The 27,055-nt window shown below is 35.2% G+C and overlaps 3 protein-coding genes and 2 pseudogenes across 3 annotated transcripts in view; 2 read left to right on the forward strand and 3 right to left on the reverse strand.

Annotated features, from left to right (window-relative positions):
• The window catches only part of LOC116138336 (haloacid dehalogenase-like hydrolase domain-containing protein Sgpp), a 29,918-nt gene extending 18,507 nt beyond the window's left edge, over positions 1–11,411 (reverse strand). Inside the window, exon 1 of the mRNA XM_031424051.1 lies at positions 11,267–11,411. The gene's annotated coding sequence lies outside the window, so the exon portion shown is untranslated. The remainder of the gene's footprint in view (positions 1–11,266) is intronic.
• On the forward strand, positions 7,222–8,512 carry LOC116138340 (annotated as a pseudogene).
• LOC116138356 lies at positions 10,237–12,127 on the reverse strand (annotated as a pseudogene).
• A 9,799-nt stretch (positions 12,128–21,926) lies between these two features.
• On the forward strand, positions 21,927–23,489 carry LOC116138334 (expansin-like B1). The gene is made up of 5 exons (XM_031424049.1): positions 21,927–22,155; positions 22,247–22,353; positions 22,456–22,637; positions 22,829–22,961; positions 23,125–23,489. Exons 1-5 carry the CDS (start codon positions 21,936–21,938, stop codon positions 23,326–23,328), a joined length of 846 nt encoding a protein of 281 aa, XP_031279909.1. The 5' UTR covers positions 21,927–21,935; the 3' UTR covers positions 23,329–23,489.
• Positions 23,490–24,059: 570 nt separating this feature from the next.
• On the reverse strand, positions 24,060–26,863 carry LOC116138332 (pentatricopeptide repeat-containing protein At3g29230-like). The gene has a single exon (XM_031424047.1). The coding sequence runs from the start codon at positions 26,830–26,832 to the stop codon at positions 24,964–24,966; it is 1,869 nt and encodes a 622-aa protein (XP_031279907.1). The 5' UTR covers positions 26,833–26,863; the 3' UTR covers positions 24,060–24,963.
• Positions 26,864–27,055: the final 192 nt, after the last annotated feature.

Below are 27,055 nucleotides of genomic sequence, written 5' to 3' on the forward strand. Positions count from 1 at the left end.
ATGAAAAACTAAAAATATCTCTGCTATGCCTAAATTGCTCACCTCATGTGCATTAATTTCTACAAAACAAATACAAGAAAATTAATTAGTAAGTTCAAATATTGAACAAAATAATTTGGGAATAAATTAACCAAATATGAATATAAATATTGATATTATTTGTTACCGAGTCATAACTTTTTGCTCCATCAATAATCCTCAAGGGAACTTCAAATTAAATCTAACTCTCCCAATAAGGCAGTATTAAATAACTCTTCCCAAAATTAAATCTTAACTCTTCCATGGTCTTAAACAAAAAGACCAAACCTGGAGCAAATGTAAAACAGGTTGTTGTTGATATTCCTTTCGCTCCCCCAATACATATGTTAAAAGAGCTGCAGTTTCTCCACCCAATGAATGTCCAACAATCATATATCCACAAAAGTTAATCCAATATTATTCACTGGCAATCAAATCACATCAAATGTTAAAATAAGATTTTTGAAGCATGATTATATTTTTGTACAAAAACCCAACTGATGAATATAGAGATATTGGTTTTTGCGCACACACAGAGAGATGCTAGAAATCAACAACCACTTTTCACGAATCATTGAGGGAATTTCTATGTAAAAGTGTGCAACGGAAACTATTTAGAATTCAAATTAAGCAAAAATTAAGTTACTCTAGATCTTAGATCAAGTTAAAATTCAAAATAAAATTAAAAGAAAGAAATGGAATTACCTTAAGAATTGGAGTGCTTTAGTGTCTTCTTCTAGATTCCAAGGATCACGTTTCACAAAACCAAGCAAATTAGAAGAAAAAAGTTGAAGTTTTTGCCTTAATCTGAAGTGAGTGGACAGAGAGCAAGAGTAGATGAAGATCGTGAGAAGGGAAGAAAGAAATGTTTTTTTTGCAAAGAAAAAAAGCTGAAGTTTTTTACCTTAATCTGAAGTGAGTGGACGAGAGCGTAAGAGCAGATGAAGATCGTGAGAAGGAAGAAAAAATGATTTTTTTTGCCCTAATCTGAAGTTTTATATATGTGCGCAGGTAATTTATAACCCCCCCACCTTTAATAACATTTCATTTCATTCTCGGTTCTCGATTCTGGTTCTTGACTATAGGAATCAATCTAAACCGACAGTGTCGGTTCCAGATTTTTGGAACCAGAACCTACTCGTTGACGATCGGTTCTAGGTAGGAACCAGAACCAAACACTGGTACCCCGGTTCTTGTTTCGAACAGTTCTTATGAACACCTCTATTGTGGTGGTTGACTGTGGTGGTGTTGCTGTGAAACCCATACAAGGTTATGTTTGTGTACTATCTGTGAAAAGCAGTCTGCCGTGTATGGGTCTATTTCACTGTTTGTTTAAATTGCTTTACTGAATTGCTATTGTTTGTGATTGTGGTTGTGTTGTGGACTTGTGGGACAAAATTGAAATTGCAAAGGAGTTTTTTAATGGTTGTTAATTTATAAATTTGGTTTGTGGGAATGGGTTTTGCATTTGGTGGTGGGGATTGGCCGCACTGGGCAATTTATAATTTTTGTTTGTAGGAATGTGGTTTTGCATTTGGTGGTGGGGACTGGCAATTTATAAATTTGTTTGTGGGAAGTGGTTCTGCATTTGGTGGTGGGGATTGGGCTTTGTTATATATTAATTGCAAAAGGGTAAGGGCATGATCTTCATTATGTCCTATCTCTCTCAGCCAAATAAGTATTACACATATGTCAGCTCATTTTACCAGTTTTGGAAGTGTTGAGCCAGACCATGCTTCATACATATTCAAGTTGCAAAATAATAATGTCACTGATAATGCAACTCCTCCAACTAGTCCAATGGAGAGGGAACTGAAAAATTCTAGGATACTAAATAAAAATTCTAGGATACATAATATTAATACTAAAATTCTTACTTTTTTATCTCATGGAGAGGGAAACTATATAATCTCATATATTGAAAAACCCAAATGAAAATAGATTTGGGGAAAAGATTAAAAAAACCCAACTCAGTTAACTTGAAAATATCTCCAAATTGACTGTTTGGGTTGCCTTTATACTCAAAGATATAAGAATTAATTCTCTATCAAAGCAGAAACAGTTTGGTAAAATAAATGAGCATAGACTATATTCTAAATTGTATTAAAGACATTATGATTAATGTATCAATAAATAGGCATAGACATAATTCTACATAGTCATTTAAAGAATATGGTTTGATAATATGAGCTTTAATTCTTCAACCACATTCTGATTAAAGAATAAATGAATGTTAGGATGTATTGTGACAATTAATATTGGTGTGCAATGTATAATGTATTGTTTGATGTGTGTGCAATGTAATATGTTGACTTATTTCATATTGTTTTGCTTAAATTGCTGTTTTTTTTTTTTCCATTTATAGGTTTGTAAATGGAGGGTAATTCCTCAAGTACCCCTACAATAAAAGTAAAATTACCAATACACCTGGCGTAACCTTAACTTGAATGCAACCACAATAAATATACAGCAAAGTATTAGTAGCCCAGATAATGGTGGAAAATCAAAATCCAATTCAGAAGCAAAAAGAGCGAAGACATCAGGTATGGACGGTTCAAGGAGGTGTACTCCTTAATGGTACCAAAAGGCTAAGTTATCCATTGCAAGTCAAGTTGTGTATTAATGCCACGGAAGCACCACCCATTCAATAGACATTTAGCCGGTGTTTAAGGAGAAATCTTCCATGAGGCAACAACATATTAGTTTTTGAGTGCCGGCAATGATGTTACAACTACTATTTTCAGCTTTAAGTGGGAAGTTTGACATGTCGAAAATGAGGAATTGATGCCCATTGGGTGCTCATGCATGAGCATCCATTACAGTTGTGGAAGAGCTTGAACAATATGATGATTAGGGATTCCTGGATAACTCTGGTTTCCCGCCATACTTGTAAAAAGGATTGTATGAAGGTATATGAAGTGAGAAGGCCAAATTGAAGACTTTATTGAGAGTGTGAAAAAAAATCAGTTTGACTACAGACTTATGGAATTCAGGAATCAAAAATGGAGTATATGGTGTTGACCGGGCATTGGATAGAGTACTTGGAGGCTGAATAGACGTATCCTCAACTTTGTTCGTCTACCTCTTCCGTCTGGTATTGCGATTGCGAACCATTTTCAAGTGCCTATGGGATGGGGAATTGAAAATAAGTATATACATTTTTGTGGATAATGTTTTAGTAATGATGTTGCGATTAAGTTTTGAAGGAAAATTTGAAGTTTCGGGAAACTCCTTTGGGAGGTAAACTGTTTCATGTGAGATGTTGCGCACACATCTTGACCTGATTGTTCAAGATGAACTTCATCAATTAGGCACATCATTGACGACATCTATGAGAGTGTGTTGTATATCAACAGTTCAGAAAGCAGGCTGAAGGTATTTTCTGAGATTGTTAACACACTAAATTGCCTATGGAAACTTATTCTCCATTGTAATACAAGGTGGAATCTATCTATAAATGTTGGCAAGACAATTAAGTTCAAAAAGTTTTTCCAAGATTGAAAGGAGGGATATCAATTATCATAATAATCCGAGTGCCGAGGATTGGAGAAAGTGGAGAAAGTCTGCGAAATTTTAAAAGTATTCGTGGTTCAACCAAACTCATTTCAGAAGTGATTATCCACGTCTAATTTATTCTTGAAGGAGGTGTGTCGGTGAAATGTATGTTGGTAGTAAAAGTGAATCTGAAGATGATTTTTATAGTAATGGTTAGAAAATGAACACAAGTTTGATAAATATTGGGGAGTAATGTGTTGATGTCTGTGGCTGTTATTGGATCTGCTGAAAATGAGGGTTATTCAGTGGCCATTCCCTAAGATGTATTATGAGGCAAAGGACAGGCAAATATGATGGTCCGGTATTGTATGAGTTATATGGAGATGATGTTCAAGCTAATCAAGGTGTGACTATCCCGTGCTCTACATCACAAGGTGGACATGGAGCCATTGGTGAGGGCTGCGGTTGGGGAGCCGAGGCCTGGTGATTTTACACTTTCTGGATGTTTGAAATGTTGAGCCTAGTAATCTGAGTTGGACTGTTATTTGAAAGGGAGCCATAAGTGTGTGGGGATCATGCCTCATTCGTTCCTTACAGTGGTGGAAGGCAAATTCAACCAAGTTTCTTATATGTCTCGATGGCTCGTGAGATACCCTCCCCATCACTACGGTTGCTTCAGATCTGCATTCAGTGCTGAGAGCAAGGTTATTGATAGCTACCGAGCTTCTTTGTCACAGCTAGGTGGAGATGTTGTTATGTGGATGTGACTGGTGTCGCACTTTGAATGGAGTGAAGAAATGGTGCAAAGTAAGTTCCATTGCTTACATGTTTTGTTTAATTCAATATTTAAAATTACTTTATTCTAACCTATATATATTTTTATCTCTTTTTTATTTTAAAAAAGAGGAGGATGAGATCACTTGGAGATTCAACTTCGTTCTGTCAGGTGATGGGAGTCAGTAGATTGTTGATTCACTCGTGAGTTATTGGCTGTGGCAGTAGGATTTGCAGGTCTATATTTATTATTTTGTGTTAGGTTTGCATTTTCATCTTTAGGTTTTATATAAATGACATTGTATCAATGTGTTTCACATTAATTTTTTTGTAGGAGGTGGGGCTACATGGACATACAACCAATTATCTTTTGCTGTTATATATTTTTTTGATGGATGGGGTCACTTGATGTATAGTTATGCTAACCCCCCATTTTGTTTTGATGAAAACTTAATTAAGTCAAGTAAACTAACAAAAAATATTTAGTTCACTTAACTTAATTTGTGGTACATACATATTTTGAATGATAAATTGTTAATAGCAGTAGCATTTCATTTAATGTTGATTTTAAGTAAGTTAATTGTTGGGTGATGTATGAGACATGAGAACACTTCTGACAATAGATTCAGACCTGCTTGCTGCCCAACAATTAAAAAAATAAAATAAATGAAAAGTGAAAATTAGAATTTAGAATTTAGTTTGAGGATGGGAAAAATAATGAATCAGTTTGACAAAATAAATCAGTAACAAATATGAAAAGTGAAAATTTAACAAAAGCATCAGACATTAGTAATTCTTCTCTGCCCAGCAAATTAATGAAAGTGAAATAAATCATTTTACAAAATAAATGAAAAGTGAAATAAACAGTTTGAACTTCAACAATCAAATGCACCTGCCCACAAATTTAAAAAAAAAATTTAATTTAAAAAAAAAAAGAATTGAATTATTTGGGCTCAAAATGTGTAAAACCGTAATGAGCCGAGCCAAGCCATATAATATGGCTCGGCTCGTTAATTCTTCTCTTCAGAGCGGCTCATTAGCCACTGGCTGTTAACACCCTACCTACTCCCGTAATCACAACTCCCATCATCATTACAAATGAAAATAAAATAGACTTATTTTATTTACTTTAATTATGGTATTAAGAAACTACTGTTAATTACTCTTCACCATGAGCTTCAAAAAGGATGTAGTTATATCTCTTTGATGATTTCTTTGTAAAATGATTAAATGAAACCTCTCGGGTCAGTTATCAGGTACATTATAACTAAATCAACCTCTCTTACAGATATTTTTTCTCAAGACACTTCATTCTGAAGTGTAAAAAACAATATAGCACTCAGGTAACTATATGTATATATATTGTAACGAGAAATATAGTATGTATGCAGGTTAATTTATAACAGGAACTCGTTTTAATAATAGTAAGCAAAGAATCTTGTTAAAATGGTATAGACACGCTTAAAAAGGAGAAGCTATTTTGATAGTTGCTTTTGCACCCCAGTTTAATATATTAAACTCTGTGTTGAGCTCATATGTTTAAGCAGAAGGAACACAGCGATGAATAAAAACATACCTCATAACCACAATCAAATGAGTTTCAACAATATGATCTAATCTTTATATCCCTTAACGTCAATATCACTTTACCTAGGTTTCCTTTATTAATAATATCAATTTATAACCAAAGAATTACCTCTATATTCATGTGGGTCCTTAGTCCTAAAATGGTTTCCATGTCATGGCTGATGTATTAGTTATTTCAACTTCATTCCGAACCAGTCTCTCAAATGGAAAATCTTTCCTTCACTGTTATTTGTCATCAAATTTCAAGTCAGTTTCGTTGCGCCTACCACCATTTCTCTCACAATAAAAATAAAACACTACATACATATGCCAACTTTCCAATGCTTTCATCTCTACAAATAATATACTTACTTTCTGCCACTTATTCTTAAGTTTGCTTCCTCGCAACACTCTAGCTCTGGGTGTTTTTTAGCAAGCTTTTGTTGAACTAATATTAATGTGATATGGGTGGTTCCTTTCCAGCTTCGGGCCGGGACCAGAGCGCTTAACTATTTGAACAATTTGGTGGCAGCCCTTGTAGTCATATTCACATCGTGGGGGACACTCATCATGATGAAGAGATGCCTAACCTATGGTTAAGGTCTTCAGTGCAAAACCACCTAATCCAGTAACTTGTCAATTCAAACTCATTTATCTTAACTAAACAGTTAGCAAAATTTTATTCCAAGTATACTCAACTTCTTGGATTCAGATTAATAACTTTCAACCTTCTCTTATTAGGTAAGTCATGAGGGTCAAACACCATTGATCAGTTCCTGCTCGGTATACTGTAGCCAATATGTACAAAATCTGAAAATCAACTAAGAGCGATCAATCAAATGTTTTCTCTTTATGCTTATCTGTCTATATATGCTTTATTTATTAAAGTCTTCATTAGAGAATAACGGCTTAATAAATAAAATAAACCATGTAGAAGAATAGTGATGAAACTTTGAATTCAACTACGGACAACTTGACTTTTGACACTTATTGAATCCAGTAATTCAGTTCTGCAAATTAAGGAGAATGCAATATAATTAATTGATGGTCAAAGATGCATGAATTAGTTTTGTACACATGCCCAAACAAGTAATTATGAAAGTCTTAGATATATCTAAAAACAATCCTGGTAGATGTATTCCCTTTCAACTTGTTTAATATATTTATTTAAAGCAAATATCAACTTGGAAAGGTCTACCAAACTTGCTATTCTCATTATAAATACGACAAACCTCGTTCACTTTATGCACTACCACCTTATTCTGTTTCTTCTTGTAATTGCTTGCTAGCTTTTCATTGCATTTGCTCTTTAATTTGTCCTACAATGGCTCTTAAATCCTTTTTGTTCTTTTTTGCAACTTTATTCTTATCCAAACTCTGGCTGAGGCTGCAACATGCAGCGACTGTTTTCAATCACGAGCAGCTTACTACCCAATTCCGATGACAATGGAACAGATGGTAATAGCATAGTAAAACAATCACTTAAATGAGTATTTTTTGATATTATAATGCCACAATCTCATTGATATTTTTTGACGAAACTGCAGTTGGTGCTTGCGGGTATGGTTCATTCGGAGCAACATTAATGGTGGAGATGTATCAGCTGCATCGGATCTCTACCGCAATGGTGTTGGCTGTGTGTGCTTGCTATCAGGTATATCCCTGAACAACACATATTGGGATTTGTAAGCTTTCCAATATCATGGTTAACATGAAATTGATATTTACTATATATTTTTACTTTGTATTAATAGGTGAGGTGCAAGGACATTTACTATTGCTCAGACAAAGGAGTAACCATAGTTATCACTGATTCAGGCTCGAGTGACCGTACGGACTTCATTCTAAGCAGGAGAGCCTTTGGTCGGATGGCTCAAACTTCTGATGCAGCAGCATCTATATTAGACTTGGTTGGTTGATATTGAATATAGACGGTGAGGTTCCAATATATATTCTTACATTAAGTTGCTTATGAACTGAACATGTATGATAATGAGAAACTTGCAAAGATAATATTAAATATATTTCTATATAGTTCTTGCTTCTAAGAGACAAACTAAAGGCATACCTCATGATGATTCATGCACTAGCTACTCATAAAGTTGGGGTTTGGTTGAACAGTGTTTCTTGCAGCTACCCGGGAAGATATAACTTTAAGATCGATGAGAACAGCAGCACCCTCATTATTTAGCTTTCTCGTTATGGTATCAACAAGGCAAAACGATATCACTGCTGTGCAGCTATGTGAGGTACAATTAACGATTTTTTTTATTATTATTCTGAACCTGCCATGCAGAAACTTAATTTCATACATTTAAAAAGAAGATATAACTCTAATCACACGAAAAATATGTAATAATCCAATCATGTCCTGCTACTATACTAATGAAAAGGTTGTGAACTATGCAGACTCAAAACTTTTTTGCAAGCTCTTGATAGGAGTTATGGAGCATTTTGGACAACAACCTCACCACCGAGTGGTCCCCTGTCTCTGAGTTGCTGTTTAGCGCCGATGACGGAGATGATTCGTGGGTAGTTCCTGTAAACATATACCCCAAGACTGGAAAGCTGGACAAACATATGACACAGGCGTCCAAGTCAATAACTAAGCGCCAAAATTCATACTATTTTTTTCCTTCAAGAAGCTATATAAAATAAATCTCTGATACTTTGATTTTCATTCATTTAACTAGATAAAGTCGTGAATGTATGATTGTATTGTTGACTAATAAATTCCAGTTTTCTTATAAATACGTACTGGCAGTCATATTGGACGTTGACGTCTCCTTAGTGCTTACTTGTAACGGCCACCGGCCATACGTCCAGTAAAAACCATTTGCTGCTTCAATATATGGGATATAACTATGAATAGATTTAGATTACGGTATACGGCATTTAAATCAACTTAATCTGATGATAGTTAACTATATCTCTAATAATAACACTGATCTGAAAACGTATAAAATATATGTCTTATTGAATCCCATTTAATAATCTCGAATTACCTTGCTACTTTATACGGTAAATCTATAGCCACAGCACCGTTTCCAGTTTCACAATTGGATTATGCAGAAAGAATAAATAAAATGATCTTGTCAACGTGTTGACTTGGTTAGCCCTCTCCACCATAATTAGTGACAAACAGTTTAAGGCAGATGTTTTTGGCTTAAATACTACGTACTTGTACTTCCACTAAATTAATATTATATATTTTGACAATGGATTTAGTTTCGTATTAACTAAGTCCAAATTTCTGCTTTGATTTAGAATGAGAACGAAAACATACCAGGTAAGAAAAAGACATAAATATACTTTTACGATAAGCCTTGGAATTATTGTATGAACAACGTCAGGACCATTATCAAACAAATAAAAACAAAAGTATAACGACTAGAATTATTGTACACCTCCCATTGATTCTTTAGGGGATTTACTTTAGACTCCATGTACAAAACAAGAAAATATGCCGCACGCTGCGATAGCTTTATTTTGACTAATAGCGGTTGGATATTCAAACCTATCTACAAGGGCAAATTTGCTACTTAATATGTCCATATGTTCACCATCTGGAGCTGATGCCCTTCTCATTCTGTTCCTTCTGAAGTCATAATTCTTTAACCATCCGTCAAGTTTCTGTAATCTAAAATCTGCTTTGATACCATATGTTAGAATCTTGCATTACAAATGGTAGAAGAACATCTCATTATATAATTTATAAGAATTAGCACTATAAGCCATACCGCCTGCAACCACACAGAAACTCTTCTAAGTTTGTATGTTTAATAGAAACAGGCCCTTCGTGTTTGTTGAATGATCTGCTGCCTGCTCTATATAAAGTACCCTGGTGTTAACACACATTATGGGCCGCCCGCCGCTCATTCTGTCCCTCACACCCAATGTTGTGGTGTGTCTAACAAGTTCTGCATTGAGACCCTTGCTAATCTTTTTGGAAGCTGGTTGCAAATGTGCTTCAAGTTGGTTTCTGTGATTGGTGCGCAGATTTCAATAGACAACAATTGCACGGTGCTGCAGTGCTCTTAGTTCCTGCTTCCTATCTTGAAGACCCCAGACAATTGTTAGCCTTCTTGAAGGGAAGAGGCGTTTTCGTGTTATTAACAGTTCTCTTCCCCAAATTTCATGTCAATAATGTACAACATATTGAGAACAAAGCTTCAATTTAAACAATTTGTGAATCATGAACCCAAAGCAATTCAACCAGACAATTTCATCTGGTACCTATTTCACCTAACATGGAGTATACGATAGTTCTCCTATGGGCAGAATATTTGCCACAGTAGATTCAGAACCAAATTCTCCTAGGGGAACCAAGCTGAGCCCACTGTCTTATGTAACTCTTTTCCTTCATCAACCTTCTCACATTTTCTACATCATCCCATTTCCCTTCTGAGGCATATATGTTAGACACACCACATATGGGCCAACATCCCTTGGTTCCATTTCCATTAGATGCTTTGCCACAAGCTCTCCAAGTTCTGAATTTGAGTGGGTCCTACAAGAAGAAAGTAAAGCTCCCCACAAGGCTGGTCCTGCATCCATAGGCATCTTTCTAACTAGCTCTTCTGAATCTTTCATCAAACCAGCCCGGCCAAGAAGATCAACCATGCACCCATAGTGCTCCCACCTTCGGTTCAATCTTGTAAACTCGTGCATAAGATCAAAGTACCACCAACCCTCCAATACCATTCCTCCTGCGTACACGCTGCAAAACAAGACAAAAGTAGCATCATTGGTGTTGAACCTCTCTTCCCATCTCCGTGAACATATCTAAGGCTTTTTCTCCTTGCCCATGCATACCATATCCCACGATCATAGAGTTCCATGACACAACACTTTTCTCAGGCATCTCATAAAAACATTACTAGCCAAATCCATGGCCCCACATTTTGCATACATTGTCAGCAGAGCAGTTGACAGTAACACATCAGGTTCAATTCTACTGTTTTTGATGTATGAATGAGTCCACATACCTTTATCAAGCGTCCCTAAATTTGCACATGCAGTCAAGACACTCAAAGAGACGCCTTATTTGGCCTAGCCTCCCCTCCTTCTATCATTCTATCAAAAAGTCTCAAACACTCGTTATAATCCTTACATCGGACATAAGAGCCAACATTATATTCCAAGACACCACATTCCTCATAGCCATGCTGTCAAAAAGTCACGAGCTAATGTAACATTTCCTATTTTTGCATACCCTCAATCATACAATTCCAAGAAAACAATCCCTGAATGGCATCATATCAAACAACCATTGTGCTGTCCCCATATCCCCTATATCCCACATAGCCTGATATCATCGAATTCCAAGTAAAAATATCCTTGTTAGGCAACAAATCAAACAGTTGACGTGCGCAACCAACCTCACCATTTTTCACATAACCATCAATCTCGCCTGTAATTTGTCTAAAAAGAATGCGTAATTTCTTCGAACAAAAAAATGGGTAGTGTTGTAGATCGAAGGAAGGGTGCTGGTCAATTTATAAAGAGAGACGTGACACGAGAGAATCCACCAGAGCATCCAAAATGGAACTTATGTTATGCCACAGATGCGAGGTGCTGCTGCCTCTAATTAATTATTATAAAACGTAATTTAACTAAGATTCTAATAATCCTACTTTCCTCCCCAAAGGTTTAGTGAAATTAAAAATAAAACGTAATCTTATATTTAAATTTCAATATAAGATTGATTATTTGACAAAATAAGGATTGATTAGTTTTGTTTATTTTTAGATTTTATATTAAATGTTTATGTTAAAGTGTGAGTTTAAGACACAAAACAAATAAAAGTACATTAAGTTTTACCTATAGATTAGTGCGATTATTTTGTGATAAACACATGAATTATGTATTAATGTAAGTATTTTAATAATATAAAAACCTATATTAAATAATAAAGAGTTGGATGATTGAAAATGTATTATTAATTTATACAAACTGTCAATAATAATGATTTAAATTGCTCTCTAACTATCAACACCGACGATCTCCCTTGGCTTATACCAAGCGAATGAAAATTGAAAAGTACGTAATGTTAAAATCAATAAACTAAAGGGCTCTTAAGAATAGTCATAACTCAAATAGTAATATGGCAATTTCTTATTCGTCCTTTTGCGCTTTTAGTTTTAACTGGGGATGCTTTTCACGTCTCGGAAAATTTTCAAAATGAGCGGCTGCCCCTTTTTCACTTGTTTAAATATTACGTGTATTCAGCAGCCACATGCCTGTCCTCTATCATCGTTTTCCCACACGTCATGTTTTAAAAATATCAATTAGAGTAAACGACTTTTTCCCACCAAGGTTTGGACAATTTTTTCACCAAAAAAGTTTCAAATCACTTTTTCAATATTTTGTTACTATCCAATTAGGGTTATTAGGGCCAATCACCATTTGAATATGCGATGTTCTCTCTATAAAACCTCTCTAACTTCGATATTTGATTTTTCGTAAATTACCAATTATTGCAAAGATAGAGTTTCTTGTTTTTAACTAATTTCTAGCTTATTCCGATGACAAATATTTAATCGATTACCACTATCCGATCTATCGATCTCCACTTTATAAAATTTCTCTTACCTTAGGTTCTATTAACTTGCCGAATTTTGGCTGAAAAAGTGAAATATATTTTAGGTATTAACAGAATATAAACGTTGGGTGAAAAAATGGTATTTTAAATTTTTTTTGGTGGAAAAATTTATTATGGCAAACCTTGGGTGGGAAAAAGTCGTTTACTCTTAATTTCATTTTAAAAAAATTAAGCAATTAATGACTATTTTATACGCTAAATTGGTCACGTGGTGCTAAGAAACAAGAATCATGCACGCCCCTTTCAGCATAAAAAAAAAAATGATAAATTTTTTTAGCTTATCATTTTTTTAGAACCTTATTATATGATGTAAAAAACAGGGGAAGACATTAATCAACTAAAACAAGTGAGTGAAAGAACTTTTAATTTTTTTTTTTTTAAAATGAAAATATAACTATTATATTTATATAGCTATAGTTATTATGTCTATAAAAATACTGGAAAAAATTAAAAATTAAATTAAATGTCAGGATAGTATGCCGATAAGAAAATAAAAAAGGAATATTATTGAAATATATAATTTATTTTTTTGTTATCTAGGATGTTTAGACTAACTTATGCGCACTAGTCCCCTGATCTTGAAAAAGACTTCTGAATCAAGGTAAGCCTTGCGGTCTGGCCAACAGTATTAGTAACTATTCTTGTGATTCGAATATGAGATCACAGGGGGAGTAAACCCATTGACCCCAAACATTTACCACTCGGCTAACCCATAAAAAATAAAAAAGATATATAATTTACTTAATGTAGTAAACAAAAATTAAAGGTTTTTATTTACTTATTTGGGCCCCGTTCAATAAACATAATGGCATAGGCCTAAAAATTCAATAAATATTAAATGGGAGAGAGGTGGGCTAAGTTAAAGTACACTTAAGATTGGGCTTGGTCAAGAGAGTTGCTGGCAAAGCATACGCGTTACTGTACAACACCTACTCCCAGGGCTGCTTAATGAACTGAGCTGCTCATGAGTTGACTTGGCTTGACTTGAGTCCGTCTCGTTAACAGCTCGATTCGTCTGATAACGAGCTAGCTCGACTTGGCTTGTGAGATAGAACGAGCCGAGTTTGAGCCATTCTTGGCTCGGCTCGTTAGGCTCGCGAGCCGAGCCTGGCTAGAAATACCAGGGGTTTTTTTGAGGTTTTCTGAAGTACTGGGATTTAATTAGTAATTATGCATCACAAGTTTTAAAAAATAATAAAATGTCCCCCGTTATTAAAATCCCCAAATCGTCGAATTCCTTCGCCAGATGAACCCTTGCCGTAAAAGTTGAAACTTGAAACTCCTCCCAAACTCAAGATTTTCTTCTCCATCATCAGCACAAAATTTTCGTCGGATCTTCATCATCTTCATCGGATTTTAATCGGTGAGTATTGAGTTTCTTCAAAGTCTATAAATACTTTAGAAGTAAGGTTGTTTGTTTTGGTTTTGTTCTTCGATTTGGTAGCTTGTGAAACCCCTCTGTGATTGACAAAAAGTGAACGATGTCAATGAAATTTGAAGTTGTTTTTTTGTGAATTCTTTGTCTGTAACAGGGGGTTTTTTCTGGTGAAAGAATTCAAGGAAGAGCAGACTATTTACAGTTGTAGTTAGGGGTGTTCAGTTTCGAGTACCCTACACTTTTAGAAGGAACCAGAGCCAGAACCGGAACCGATGGTTCCTTGAATTTTGGAACTGGAACCAGAACCGACAGTTCCGGTTCCTAGATACCTAGAACCAAAACTTGTAACAACGGTTCCGGTTCTGGGTACCCTGTAAAATTCATTATATCCCCCCCCCCCCCAAAGTTTTTAAAATGACAAAAAAATCTTAAAAACTTACAAATACCCCGCACTTGGCACTTATTAACAAAATTAAAATTATAAATTTCAAACTCTAAAATTAAAATAATCCATTGAAAATCACAAATTCAAAATTAAAATATTACAATAATCCGTTGAAAATCACAAATTCAAAATTATAAACTCCAAAACTAAATTGATGAAATTACATAACATATAAAATTAGTAACATAACAATTAACAACATCAAAATATGAAAAACTAAAAATATCTCATGCTCTATGCTCTAAATTGCTCACCTCATGTGCATTAATTTCTACAAAACAAATACAAGAAAATTAATTAGTAAGTTCAAAATATTGAACAAAATAATTTGGGAATAAATTAACCAAATATGAATATAAAATATTGATATTATTTGTTACCTGAGTCATAACTTTTTGCATCCATCAAGTAATCCTCAAGGGAACTTCAAAATTAAATCTAAACTCTTCCCAAAATAAGGCAGTAATTAAATAACTCTTCCCAAAATTAAATCTTAACTCTTCCATGGTCTTAGAACAAAAAGAACAAACCTGGAGCAAATGTAAAACAGGTTGTTGTTGATAATTCCTTTCGCTCCCACAATACATATGTTAAAAGAGCTGCAGTTTCTCCACCCAATGAATGTCCAACAATCTATTAATATCCACAAAAGTTAACTCCAATATTATTCACTGGCAATCAAATCACATCAAATGTTAAAATAAGAGGTTTTGAAGCATGATTATATTTTTGTACAAAATACACCAACTGCAATAGAATAATAGAGATATTGGGGTTTTGCGCACACACAGAGAGAGATGCTAAGAAATCAACAACCACTTTTCACGAATCATTGAGGGAATTTCTATGTAAAATGTGTGCAACTGAAACTATTTAGAATTCAAATTAAAGCAAAAATTAAGTTACTCTAGATCTGTAGATCAAGTTAAAATTCAAAAATAAAATTAAAAGAAAGAAATGGAAATTACCTTAAGAATTTGGAGTGCTTTAGTGTCTTCTTCTAGATTCCAAGGATCACGTTTCACAAAACCAAGCAAATTAAAGGAAGAAAAAAGTTGAAGTTTTTGCCTTAATCTGAAGTGAGTGGACAGAGAGCAAGAGTAGATGAAGATCGTGAGAAGGGAAGAAAGAAAATGAATTTTTTTGCAAAGAAAAAAAAGCTGAAGTTTTTACCTTAATCTGAAGTGAGTGGACAGAGAGCAGTAAGAGCAGATGAAGATCGTGAGAAGGGAAGAAAGAAAATGATTTTTTTTGCCCTAATCTGAAGTTTTTATATGTGGCAGGTAAATTATATAACCCCCCCACTCTTTAATAACATTTCATTTCAGTCTCGGTTCTCGATTCTGGTTCTTGACTATAGGAATCAGAATCTAAACCGTACAGTGTCGGTTCCAGATTTTTGGAACCAGAACCTACTCGTTGACGATCGGTTCTAGGTAGGAACCAGAACCAAACACTGGGTACCCAACGGTTCTTGTTTCGAACAGTTCTTATGAACACCTCTAGTTGTGGTGGTTGACTGTGGTGGTGTTGCTGTGAAACCCATACAAGGTTAATGTTTGTGTACTATCTGTGAAAAGCAGTCTGCCGTGTATTGGGTCTATTTCACTGTTTGTTTAAATTGCTTTACTGAAATTGCTATTGTTTGTGATTGTGGTTGTGTTGTGGACTTGTGGGACAAAATTGAAATTGCAAAGGAGTTTGTTAATGGTTGTTAATTTATAAATTTGGTTGTGGGAATGTGGTTTTGCATTTGGTGGTGGGGATTGGCCGACTGGGCAATTTATAAATTTGTTTGTAGGAATGTGGTTTTGCATTTGGTGGTGGGGACTGGGCAATTTATAAATTTGTTTGTGGGAAGTGGTTCTGCATTTGGTGGTGGGGATTGGGGCTTTGTTATATATTAAATTGCAAAAGGGTAAAGGGCAATGATCTTCATTATGTCCTATCTCTCTCAGCCAAATAAGTAATTACACATATGTCAGCTCATTTTTTACCAGTTTTAGGAAGCTGTTGAGCCAAGACCATGCTTCATACATATTCACAGTTGCAAAATAAACTAATGTCACTGATAATGCAACTCCTCCAACTAGTCCAATGGAGAGGGAAACTGAAAAAATTCTAGGATACTATAGGATACTAAAAAATTCTAGGATAACATAAATATTATAGGATACTAAAAAATTCTTAATATTTTTATCTCAATGGAGAGGGAAACTGATATAATCTCATATATTGAAAAAACCCAAATGAAAAATAGAGATTTGGGGAAAAGATTAAAAAAACCAACTCAGTTAACTTGAAAATATCTCCAAATTGATCTGTTTGGGTTGCCTTTATACTCAAAGATATAAGAATTAATTCTCTATCAAAGCAAGAAACAGTTTGGTAAAATAAATGAGCATAAGACATATAATTCTAAATTGTATTAAAGACATTATGATTAATGTAATACAATAAATAGGCATAAGACATAATTCTACATAGTCATTTAAAGAATAAATGAGTTTGAATGAATAAATAGAGCATTTAATTCTTCAACCAACATATCTGATTAAAGAATAAATGAATGTTAGGATGTATTGATGACAATTAATATTGGTGTGCAATGTATAATGTATTGGTTTGATGTGTGTGCAATGTAATAGTTCGACGTTATTTCATATTAGTTTTGCATTAAATTGCTGATTTTTTTTTTCCATTTATAGGTTTGTAAATGGAGGGTAATTCCTCAAGTACCCCTACAATAAAAGATAAAATTACCAATACACCTGGCAGTAACCTTAACTTGAATGCAACCACAATAAATATGAAGCAAAGTATTAGTAGCCCAGATAATGGTGATGAAAATCAAAATCCAATTCAGAAGCAAAAAGAGCGAAGACATCAGTGGTATGGACGGAGTTCAAGGAGGTAGTACTCCTTAATGGTACCAAAAAGGCTAAGTGTATCCATTGCAAAGTCAAGTTGTGTATTAATGCCATCGGAAGCACCACCCAGTTCAATAGACATTTAAGCCGGTGTTTAAGGAGAAAAGCTTCCATGAGGCAACAACATATTAGTTTTTTGAGTGCCGGCAATGATGTTACAACTACTATTTTATCAGCTTTAAGTGGGAAGTTTGACATGTCGAAAATGAGGGAATTGATCGCCCATTGGGTGCTCATGCATGAGCATCCATTTACAGTTGTGGAGGAAGATGGCTTGAACAATATGATGAAGTATGGGATTCCTGGATAAACTCTGGTTTCCCGCCATACTTGTAAAAAGGATTGTATGAAGGTATATGGAAGTGAGAAGGCCAAATTGAAGACTTTATTGAAGAGTGTGAAAAAATCAGTTTGACTACAGACTTATGGAATTCAGGGAATCAAAAGATGGAGTATATGGTGTTGACCGGGCATTGGATATATAGTACTTGGAGGCTGAATAGACGTATCCTCAACTTTGTTCGTCTACCTCTTCCCCGGACTGGTATTGCGATTGCGGACAACATTTTCAAGTGCCTAATGGGATGGGGAATTGAAAATAAGGTATATACTATTTTTGTGGATAATGTTTTAAGTAATGATGTTGCGATTAAAGTTTTGAAGGAAAATTTTGAAGTTTCGGGGAAACTCCTTTGTGGAGGTAAACTGTTTCATGTGAGATGTTGCGCACACATCTTGAACCTGATTGTTCAAGATGAACTTCATCAAATTAGGCACATCATTGACGACATCTATGAGAGTGTGTTGTATATCAACAGTTCAGAAAGCAGGCTGAAGGTATTTTCTGAGATTGTTCAACAACTTAAATTGCCGTATTGGAAACTTATTCTCCATTGTAATAGAAGGTGGAATTCTATCTATGAAATGTTGGCAATGACAATTAAGTTCAAAAACGTTTTTCCAAGATTGAAAGAGAGGGATATCAATTATCATAATAATCCGAGTGACGAGGATTGGGAGAAAGTGGAGAAAGTCTGCGAAATTTTAAAAGTATTCAGTGGTTCAACCAAACTCATTTCAGGAAGTGATTATCCTACGTCTAATTTATTCTTGAAGGAGGTGTGTGCGGTGAAATGTATGTTGGATAGTAAAAGTGAATCTGAAGATGATTTTATTAGAGTAATGGTTAGGAAAATGAAACACAAGTTTGATAAATATTAGGGGGAGTGTAATGTGTTGATGTCTGTGGCTACTGTATTGGTTCCTCAGCTGAAAATGAGGGTTATTTAGTAGGCCTTCCCTAAGATGTATTATGAGGCAAAAGGACAGGCAAATATGATGACGGTCCGGGATGCATTGTATGAGTTATATGGAGAGTATGTTCAAGCTAATCAAGGTGTGACTATCGTCCGTGCTTCTACATTACAAGGGGATGGACATGGAGCCATTGGTGAGGCAGCTGCGGTTGAGGGAGCCGAGGCCTGGGATGATTTTAGCACTTGTCTGGATGTGGTTGAAACTGTTGAGCCTAGTAAGTCTGAGTTGGACTGTTATTTGGAATAGGGAAGCCATAAGTGTGTGGGGGATCATGCCTCATTCGATGCCTTACAGTGGTGGAAGGCAAATTCAACCAACTTTCTTATATTGTCTACGATGGCTCGTGAGATACTAGCCATCCCGATCACTACGGTTGCTTCAGAGTCTGCATTCAGTGCTGAGAGCAAGGTTATTGATAGCTACCGAGCTTCTTTGTCACCAGCTATGGTGGAGATGTTGTTATGTGGATGTGACTGGTGTCGCACTTTGAATGGAGTGAAGAAATGGTGCAAAGTAAGTTCCATTGCTTACATGTTTTGTTTAATTCAATATTTAAAATTACTTTATTCTAACCTATATATTATTTTTATCTCTTTTTTATTTTAAAAAGAGGAGGATGAGGATCACTTGGAGATTCAACTTCGTTCTGCCAGGTGATGGGAGTCAGTAGATTAGTTGATTCACTCGTGAGTTATTGGCTGTGGCAGTAGGATTCTGCAGGTCTATATTTATTATTTTTGTGTTCAGGTTTGCATTTTCATCTTTACGGTTTATATAAAATGACAATTGTATCAAATGTGTTTCACATTAATTTGTTTGTAGGAGGAGTGGGGCTACAATGGACATACAACCAATTATCTTTTGCTGTTATATATATTTTTTGATGGATGGGGATGTCACTTGATGTATAGTTATGCTAATCCCCAATTTTGTTTTGATGAAAACTTAATTAAGTCAAGTAAACTAAACAAAAAATATTTAGTTCACTTAACTTAATTTGTGGTACATACAATATGTTGAATGATAAATTGTTAATAGCAGTAGCATTTCATTTAATGTTGATTTTAAGTAGGTTTAATTGTTGGGTGATGTATGAGGACATGAGAAGACACTTTGACAATTAGATTCAGACCTGCTTGCTGCCCAGCAAATTAAAAAATAAAAATAAATGAAAAGTGAAAATTTAGAATTTAGAATTTAGTTTGAGGATGGTGAAAAATAAATGAATCAGTTTGACAAAAATAAATCAGTTTAACAAAATAAATGAAAAGTGAAAATTTAACTAAAAGCATCAGACATTAGTAATTCTTCCTCTGCCCAGCAAATTAATGAAAAGTGAAATAAATCAGTTTAACAAAATAAATGAAAAGTGAAATAAATCAGTTTGATAATTCAGACAATCAAATGCGCACCGTTGCCCAACAAATTTAAAAAAAAAAAATTGAATTTAAAAAAAAAAAAGAAATTGAATTATTTGGCTCAAAATGTATTAAAACGCTTAATGAGCCGAGCCAAGCCATATAATATGTGGCTCGGCTCGTTAATTCTTTCTCTTTCATGAGCCGAGCTCATTAAGCCAAAAACTTGGCTTGTTAACACCCCTACCTACTCCCGTAATCATCAACTCCCATCATCATTACAAATGAAAATAAAATAGACTTATTTTATTTACTTTAATTATGGTATTAAGAAACTACTGTTAATTACTCTTCACCATGAGCTTCAAAAAGGATGATCAGTTATATCTCTTTGATGATTTCTTTGTAAAATGATTAAATGAAACCTCTCGGGTCAGTTATCAGGTACATTATAACTAAATCAACCTCTCTTACAGATATATTTTTCTCAAAGAACACTTCTCATGAAGTACGCTAAAAACAATATAGCACTCAGGTAACTATATGTATATATATTGTAACGAGAACAATATAGTATGTATGACAGGTTAATTTATAACAATGGAACTCGTTTTAATAATAGTAAGCAAAGAATCTTGTTAAAATGGTATAGACACGCTTAAAAAGGAGAAGCTATTTTGCATAGTTGCATTTGCACCCCAGTTTAATATATTAAACTCTGTGTTGAGCTCATATGCTTTAAGCAGAAGGAACACAGCGATGATAAAAAACATACCTCATAACCACAAATCAAATGAGTTTCAACAATATGATCTAATCTTTATATCCCTTAACGTCAATATCAACTTTACCTAGGTTTCCTTTATTAATCAATATCAATTTATAACCAAAGAATTACCTCTATATTCATGTGGGTCCTTAGTCCTAAAATGGTTTCCATGTCATGGCTGATGTATTAGTTATTTCAACTTCATTCCGAACCAGTCTCTCAAATGGGAAAATCTTTCCTTCACTGTTATTTGCCATCAAAATTTCAAGTCAGTTTCGTTGCGCCTACCACCATTTCTCTCACAATAAAAATATTAAACACTACGATACATATGCCAACTTTCCAATGCTTTCATCTCTACAAATATAATATACTTACTTTCTTGCCACTTATTCTTAAGGTTGCTTCCTCGCAACACTCTAGCTCTGGGTGGTTTTAGCCAGCTTTTGTTGAACTAATATTAATGTGATATGGGTGGTTCCTTTCCAGCTTCGGGCCGGGACCAGAGCGCTTAACTTATTTGAACAATTTGGTGGCAGCCCTTGTAGTCATATTCACATACGGTGGGACTATCTCATCATGATGAAGAGATGCCTAACCTATGGTTAAGGTCTTCAGTGCAAAACCACCTAATCCAGTAACTTGTCAATTCAAAACTCATTTATCTTAACTAAACAGTTAGCAAAATTTTATTCCAAGTATACATTCAACTTCTTGGATTCAGATTAATAAACTTTCAACCTTCTCTTATTAGGTAAGTCATGAGGGTCAAACACCATTGATCAGGTTCCTGCTCGGTATACTGTAGCCAATATGTACAAAATCTGAAAATCAACTAAGAGCGATCAATCAAATGTTTTCTCTTTATGCTTATCTGTACTATATATGCTTTATTTATTAAAGTCTTCATTAGAGAATAACGGCTTAATAAATAAATAAATAAACCATGTAGAAGAATAGTGATGAAACTTTGAATTCAACTACGGACAACCTTTGACTGTTTGACACTTAATTGAATCCAGTTAATCAGTTTCTGCAAATTAAGGAAGAAATGCAATATAATTAACTTGAATGGTCAAAGATGCATGAATTAAGTTTTGTACACATGCCCAAAACAAGTAATTATGAAAGTCTATAGAATATATCTAAAAACTAATCCTGGTAGAATGTATTCCACTTTCAACTTGTTTAATATATTTTATTTAAAGCAAATATCAAACTTGGAAAGGTCTACCAAACTTAGCTATTCTCATTATAAATACGACAAACCTCGTTCACTTTATGCACTACCACCTTATTCTGTTTTCTTCTTGTAATTGCTTGCTAGCTTTTCATTGCATTTGCTCTTTAATTTGTCCTACAATGGCTCTTAAATCCTTTCTGTTCTTTTTTGCAACTTTACTTCTTATCCAAACTCTGGCTGAGGCTGCAACATGCAGCGACTGTTTTGTCCAATCACGAGCAGCTTACTACCCAAATTCCGATGACAATGGAACAGATGGTAAATAGCATAGTAAAACAATAACTTAAATGAGTAATTTTTGATATTATAAATGCACAAATCTCATTGATATTTTTTGACGAAACTGCAGTTGGTGCTTGCGGGTATGGTTCATTCGGAGCAACAATTAATGGTGGAGATGTATCAGCTGCATCTGATCTCTACCGCAATGGTGTTGGCTGTGGTGCTTGCTATCAGGTATATTCCTGAACAACACATATTGGGATTTGTAAGCTTTCCAATATCATGGTTAACATGAAATTGATATTTACTATATATTTTTTACTTTGGTATTAATAGGTGAGGTGCAAGGACAGTTACTATTGCTCAGACAAAGGAGTAACCATAGTTATCACTGATTCAGGCTCGAGTGACCGTACGGACTTCATTCTAAGCAGGAGAGCCTTTGGTCGGATGGCTCAAACTTCTGATGCAGCAGCATCTATATTAAGACTTGGTGTTGTTGATATTGAATATAGACGGTGAGGTTCCAAATATATATTCTTACATTAAGTTGCTTATGAACTGAACATGTATGATAATGAGAAACTTGCAAAGATAATATTAAATAATATTTCTATATAGTTCTTGCTTCTAAGAGACAAACTAAAGGCATACCTCATGATGATGTCATGCACTAGCTAACTCATAAAGTTGGGGTTTGGTTGAACAGTGTTTCTTGCAGCTACCCGGGGAAGAATATAACTGTTAAGATCGATGAGAACAGCAGCTACCCTCATTATTTAGCTTTCTCGTTATGGTATCAACAAGGCAAAACGGATATCACTGCTGTGCAGCTATGTGAGGTACAAATTAACGATTTTTTTTATTATTATTCTGAACCTGCCATGCAGAAAGCTTAATTTCATACATTTAAAAAGAAGATATAACTCTAATACACGAAAAATATGTAATAAATCCAATCATGTCCTGCTACTATTACTAATGAAAAGGTTGTGAACTATGCAGACTCAAAACTTTGTTTGCAAGCTCTTGGATAGGAGTTATGGAGCAGTTTGGACAACAACCTCACCACCGAGTGGTCCCCTGTCTCTGAGGATGCTGTTTAGCGCCGATGACGGAGATGAGTCGTGGGTAGTTCCTGTAAACAATATACCCCAAGACTGGAAAGCTGGACAAACATATGACACAGGCGTCCAAGTCAATAACTAAGCGCCAAAATTCATACATATTTTTTCCTTCAAGAAGCTATATAAAATAAATCTCTGATACTTATTGATTTTCATTCATTTAACTAGATAAAGTCGTGAATGTAATGATTGTATTGTTGACTAATAAATTCCAGTTTTCTTATAAATACGTACTGGCAGTCATATTGGACGTTGACGTCTCCTTAGTGCTTACTTGTAAAAGTTGCCAACCGGCCATACGTCCAGTAAAAACCATTTGCTGCTTCAAATATATGGGATATAACTATGAATAGATTTAGATTACGGTATACGGCATTTAAATCAACTTAATCTGATGATAGTTAACTATATCTCTAATAATAACACTGATCTGAAAACGTATAAAATATATGTCTTATTGAATCCCATTTAATAATCTCGAATTACCTTGTTACTTTATACGGTAAATCTATAGCCACAGCCCACAGGTTCCAGTTTCACAATTGGATTATGCAGAAAGAATAAAATGATCTTGTCAACGTGTTGACTTGGTTAGCCCTCTCCAGCATAATTAGTGACAAACAGTTTAAAGCAGATGTTTTTGGCTTAAATACTACGTACTTGTACTTCCACTAAATTAATATTATTATATTTTGACAATGGAATTTAGTTTCGTATTAACTAAGTCCAAATTTCTGCTTTGATTTAAGAATGAGAACGAAAACATACCAGGTAAGAAAAAGACATAAATATACTTTTACGATAAGCCTTGGAATTATTGTATGAACAACGTCAGGAACCATTATCAAACAAATAAAACAAAAAGTATAACGACTAGAATTATTGTACACCTCCCATTGATTCTTTAGGGGATTTACTTTAGACTCCAGATGTACAAAACAAGAAAATATGCCGCACGCTGCGATAGCTTTATTTTGACTAATAGCGGTTGGATATTCAAACCTATCTACAAGGGCAAATTTGCTACTTAAATATGTCCATATGTTCACCATCTGGAGCTGATGCCCTTCTCATTCTGCTCCTTCTGAAGTCATAATTCTTTAACCATCCGTCAAGTTTCTGTAGAATCTAAAATCTAGCTTTGATACCATATGTTAAGAATCTTGCATTACAACATGGTAGAAGAACATCTCATTATACTAATTTATAAACGAATTAAGCACTTATAAGCCATACCGCCTGCAACCACACAGAAACTCTTCTAAGTTTGTATGTTTAATAGAAACAGGCCCTTCGTGTTTGTTGAATGATCTGCTGCCTGCTCTATATAAAGTACCCTGGTGTTAACACACATTATGGGCCGCCCAGCCGCTCATTCAGTGTCCCTCACACCCAATGTTGTGGTGTGTCTAACAAGTTCTGCATTGAGAACCTTGCTAATCTTTTTGGAAGCTGGTTGCAAATGTGCTTCAAGTTGGTTTCTGTGATTGGTGCGCAGGATTTCAAAAGACAAACAATTGCACGGTGCTGCAGTGCTCTTAGGTTCCTGCTTGCTATCTTGAAGACCCCAGACAATTTGTAGCCTTCTTGAAGGGGAAGAGGCGTTTTCGTGTTATTAACAGTTCTCTTCCCCAAATTTCATGTCAATAATGTACAAACAATATTGAGAACAAAGCTTCAATTTAAACAATTTGTGAATCACTGAACCCAAAGCAATTCAACCAGACAATTTCATCTGTGTACCTATTTCACCTAACATGGAGTATACGATAGTTCTCCTATGGGCAGAATTATTTGCCACAGTAGATTCAGAACCAAATTCTCCTAGGGGAACCAAGCTGAAGCCCACTGTCTTATGTAATCTCTTTTCCTTCATCAACCTTCTCACATTTTCTACATCATCCCATTTCCCTTCTGAGGCATATATGTTAGACAGCAACACATATGGGCCAACATCCTTTGGTTCCATTTCCATTAGATGCTTTGCCACAAGCTCTCCAAGTTCTGAATTTGAGTGGGTCCTACAAGAAGAAAGTAAAGCTCCCCACAAGGCTGGTCCTGCATCCATAGGCATCTTTCTAACTAGCTCTTCTGAATCTTTCATCAAACCAGCCCGGCCAAGAAGATCAACCATGCAACCATAGTGCTCCACCTTCGGTTCAATCTTGTAAACTCGTTGCATAAGATCAAAGTACCACCAACCCTCCAATACCATTCCTCCATGCGTACACGCTGACAAAACACAGACAAAAGTAGCATCATTGGGTGTTGAACCTCTCTTCTCCATCTCCGTGAACATATCTAAGGCTTTTTCTCCTTGCCCATGCATACCATATCCCACGATCATAGAGTTCCATGACACAACACTTTTCTCAGGCATCTCATTAAAAACATTACTAGCCAAATCCATAGCCCCACATTTTGCATACATTGTCAGCAGAGCAGTTGACAGTAACACATCAGGTTCAATTCTACTGTTTTTGATGTATGAATGAGTCCACATACCTTTATCAAGCGTCCCTAAATTTGCACATGCAGTCAAGACACTCACAAGAGACGCCTTATTTGGCCTAGCCTCCCCTCCTTCTATCATTCTATCAAAAAGTCTCAAACACTCGTTATAATCCTTACATCGGACATAAAGAGCCAACATTATATTCCAAGACACCACATTCCTCATAGCCATGCTGTCAAAAGAATCACGAGCTAATGTAACATTTCCTATTTTTGCATACCCATCAATCATACAATTCCAAGAAACAACATCCCTGAATGGCATCATATCAAACAACCATTTTGCTGTCCCCATATCCCCTATATCCACATAGCCTGATATCATCGAATTCCAAGTAAAAATATCCTTGTTAGGCAACAAATCAAACAGTTGACGTGCGCAACCAACCTCACCATTTTTCACATAACCATCAATCATCGAGTTCCAGCTCACCAGATCCCACACAGACCCATTATCAAACAGCCTCCTCGCATCCCAAATTTCCCCAGAAACCGAATACATATGAATCAAAGAATTCCTAACAAACAAATCCAACTCAAACCCAAATTTCACAGCCCGGGCGTGAGTCTTTTTACCTTCTCTCAAAGATCTAACCTCTGCACAAATCTTCCCTAACAACGGAAACGTATAATGGTTATGTTCAACGCATTTGGGCAGCATTTTCTCATGATAAAATCTTAAAGCACCAGACGGGTCATTCAAACTCAAAAAGCTTTTCATTATAGTATTACACAAAAAAGCATCAGGTTCTTCGAGACAATCAAAGAACACAACAGCAAGAGAAACTGAGCTTAAACAAGTACAAAGCTTTTTTAAGACCCGACTTGCGACAAAAGAGTCTTGAGAGAGGCCCGAGACTACGAGTTGTGCGTGGATTTGGTGAAAGTCTTTGATTCTTGTGCATGATTCTAGTTCTTGTAAAATGGGGTGGTTTACATGTTGGTTGTCTGTGACCGTGATTTGGGGTTTTGACCAGAGTATTGGTGGGGTTTGAGAGAGGTTTTTCTGGGCTTTAATGAATTTGTCAAGCGAGAGTGCTTCAGTTTTAGAGAATTTGAGCCTAATAGTCATTCTCTCTGTACTGGAATTTGGCGGGAATGAATGGGAGCTTTGAAGCAATGCGCGTTCCGTTGGACTGAATATCCTGGGCCAATATAGTAAGGACAAAAATAGTCAAGAGAGGAATAACATATCAGAATTACTGTACATATTTTAACCTATGTTTTGTATTTATTGACAGATGACATACGTGGATTCTACTTGGATGGGGAGCGCAATGGTGGAAGCATTACGG

Source organism: Pistacia vera, unplaced genomic scaffold (assembly GCF_008641045.1).
Source record: "Pistacia vera cultivar Batoury unplaced genomic scaffold, PisVer_v2 Contig340, whole genome shotgun sequence".
Classification (NCBI taxonomy): Eukaryota; Viridiplantae; Streptophyta; class Magnoliopsida; order Sapindales; family Anacardiaceae; genus Pistacia; species Pistacia vera.

Excerpts from the sequence above, each read along its gene's own strand:
- LOC116138334 (XM_031424049.1), top strand. The coding sequence starts at position 21,936 with ATGCACTACCACCTTATTCTGTTTTCTTCTTGTAATTGCTTGCTAGCT. Across the intron at positions 22,638-22,828 it reads GTTGATATTGAATATAGACG|TGTTTCTTGCAGCTACCCGG; the intron begins GTGAGGTTCCAA and ends TTGGTTGAACAG. Across the intron at positions 22,962-23,124 it reads CTGCTGTGCAGCTATGTGAG|ACTCAAAACTTTGTTTGCAA; the intron begins GTACAAATTAAC and ends TGAACTATGCAG.
- LOC116138332 (XM_031424047.1), bottom strand. The coding sequence starts at position 26,832 with ATGACTATTAGGCTCAAATTCTCTAAAACTGAAGCACTCTCGCTTGAC.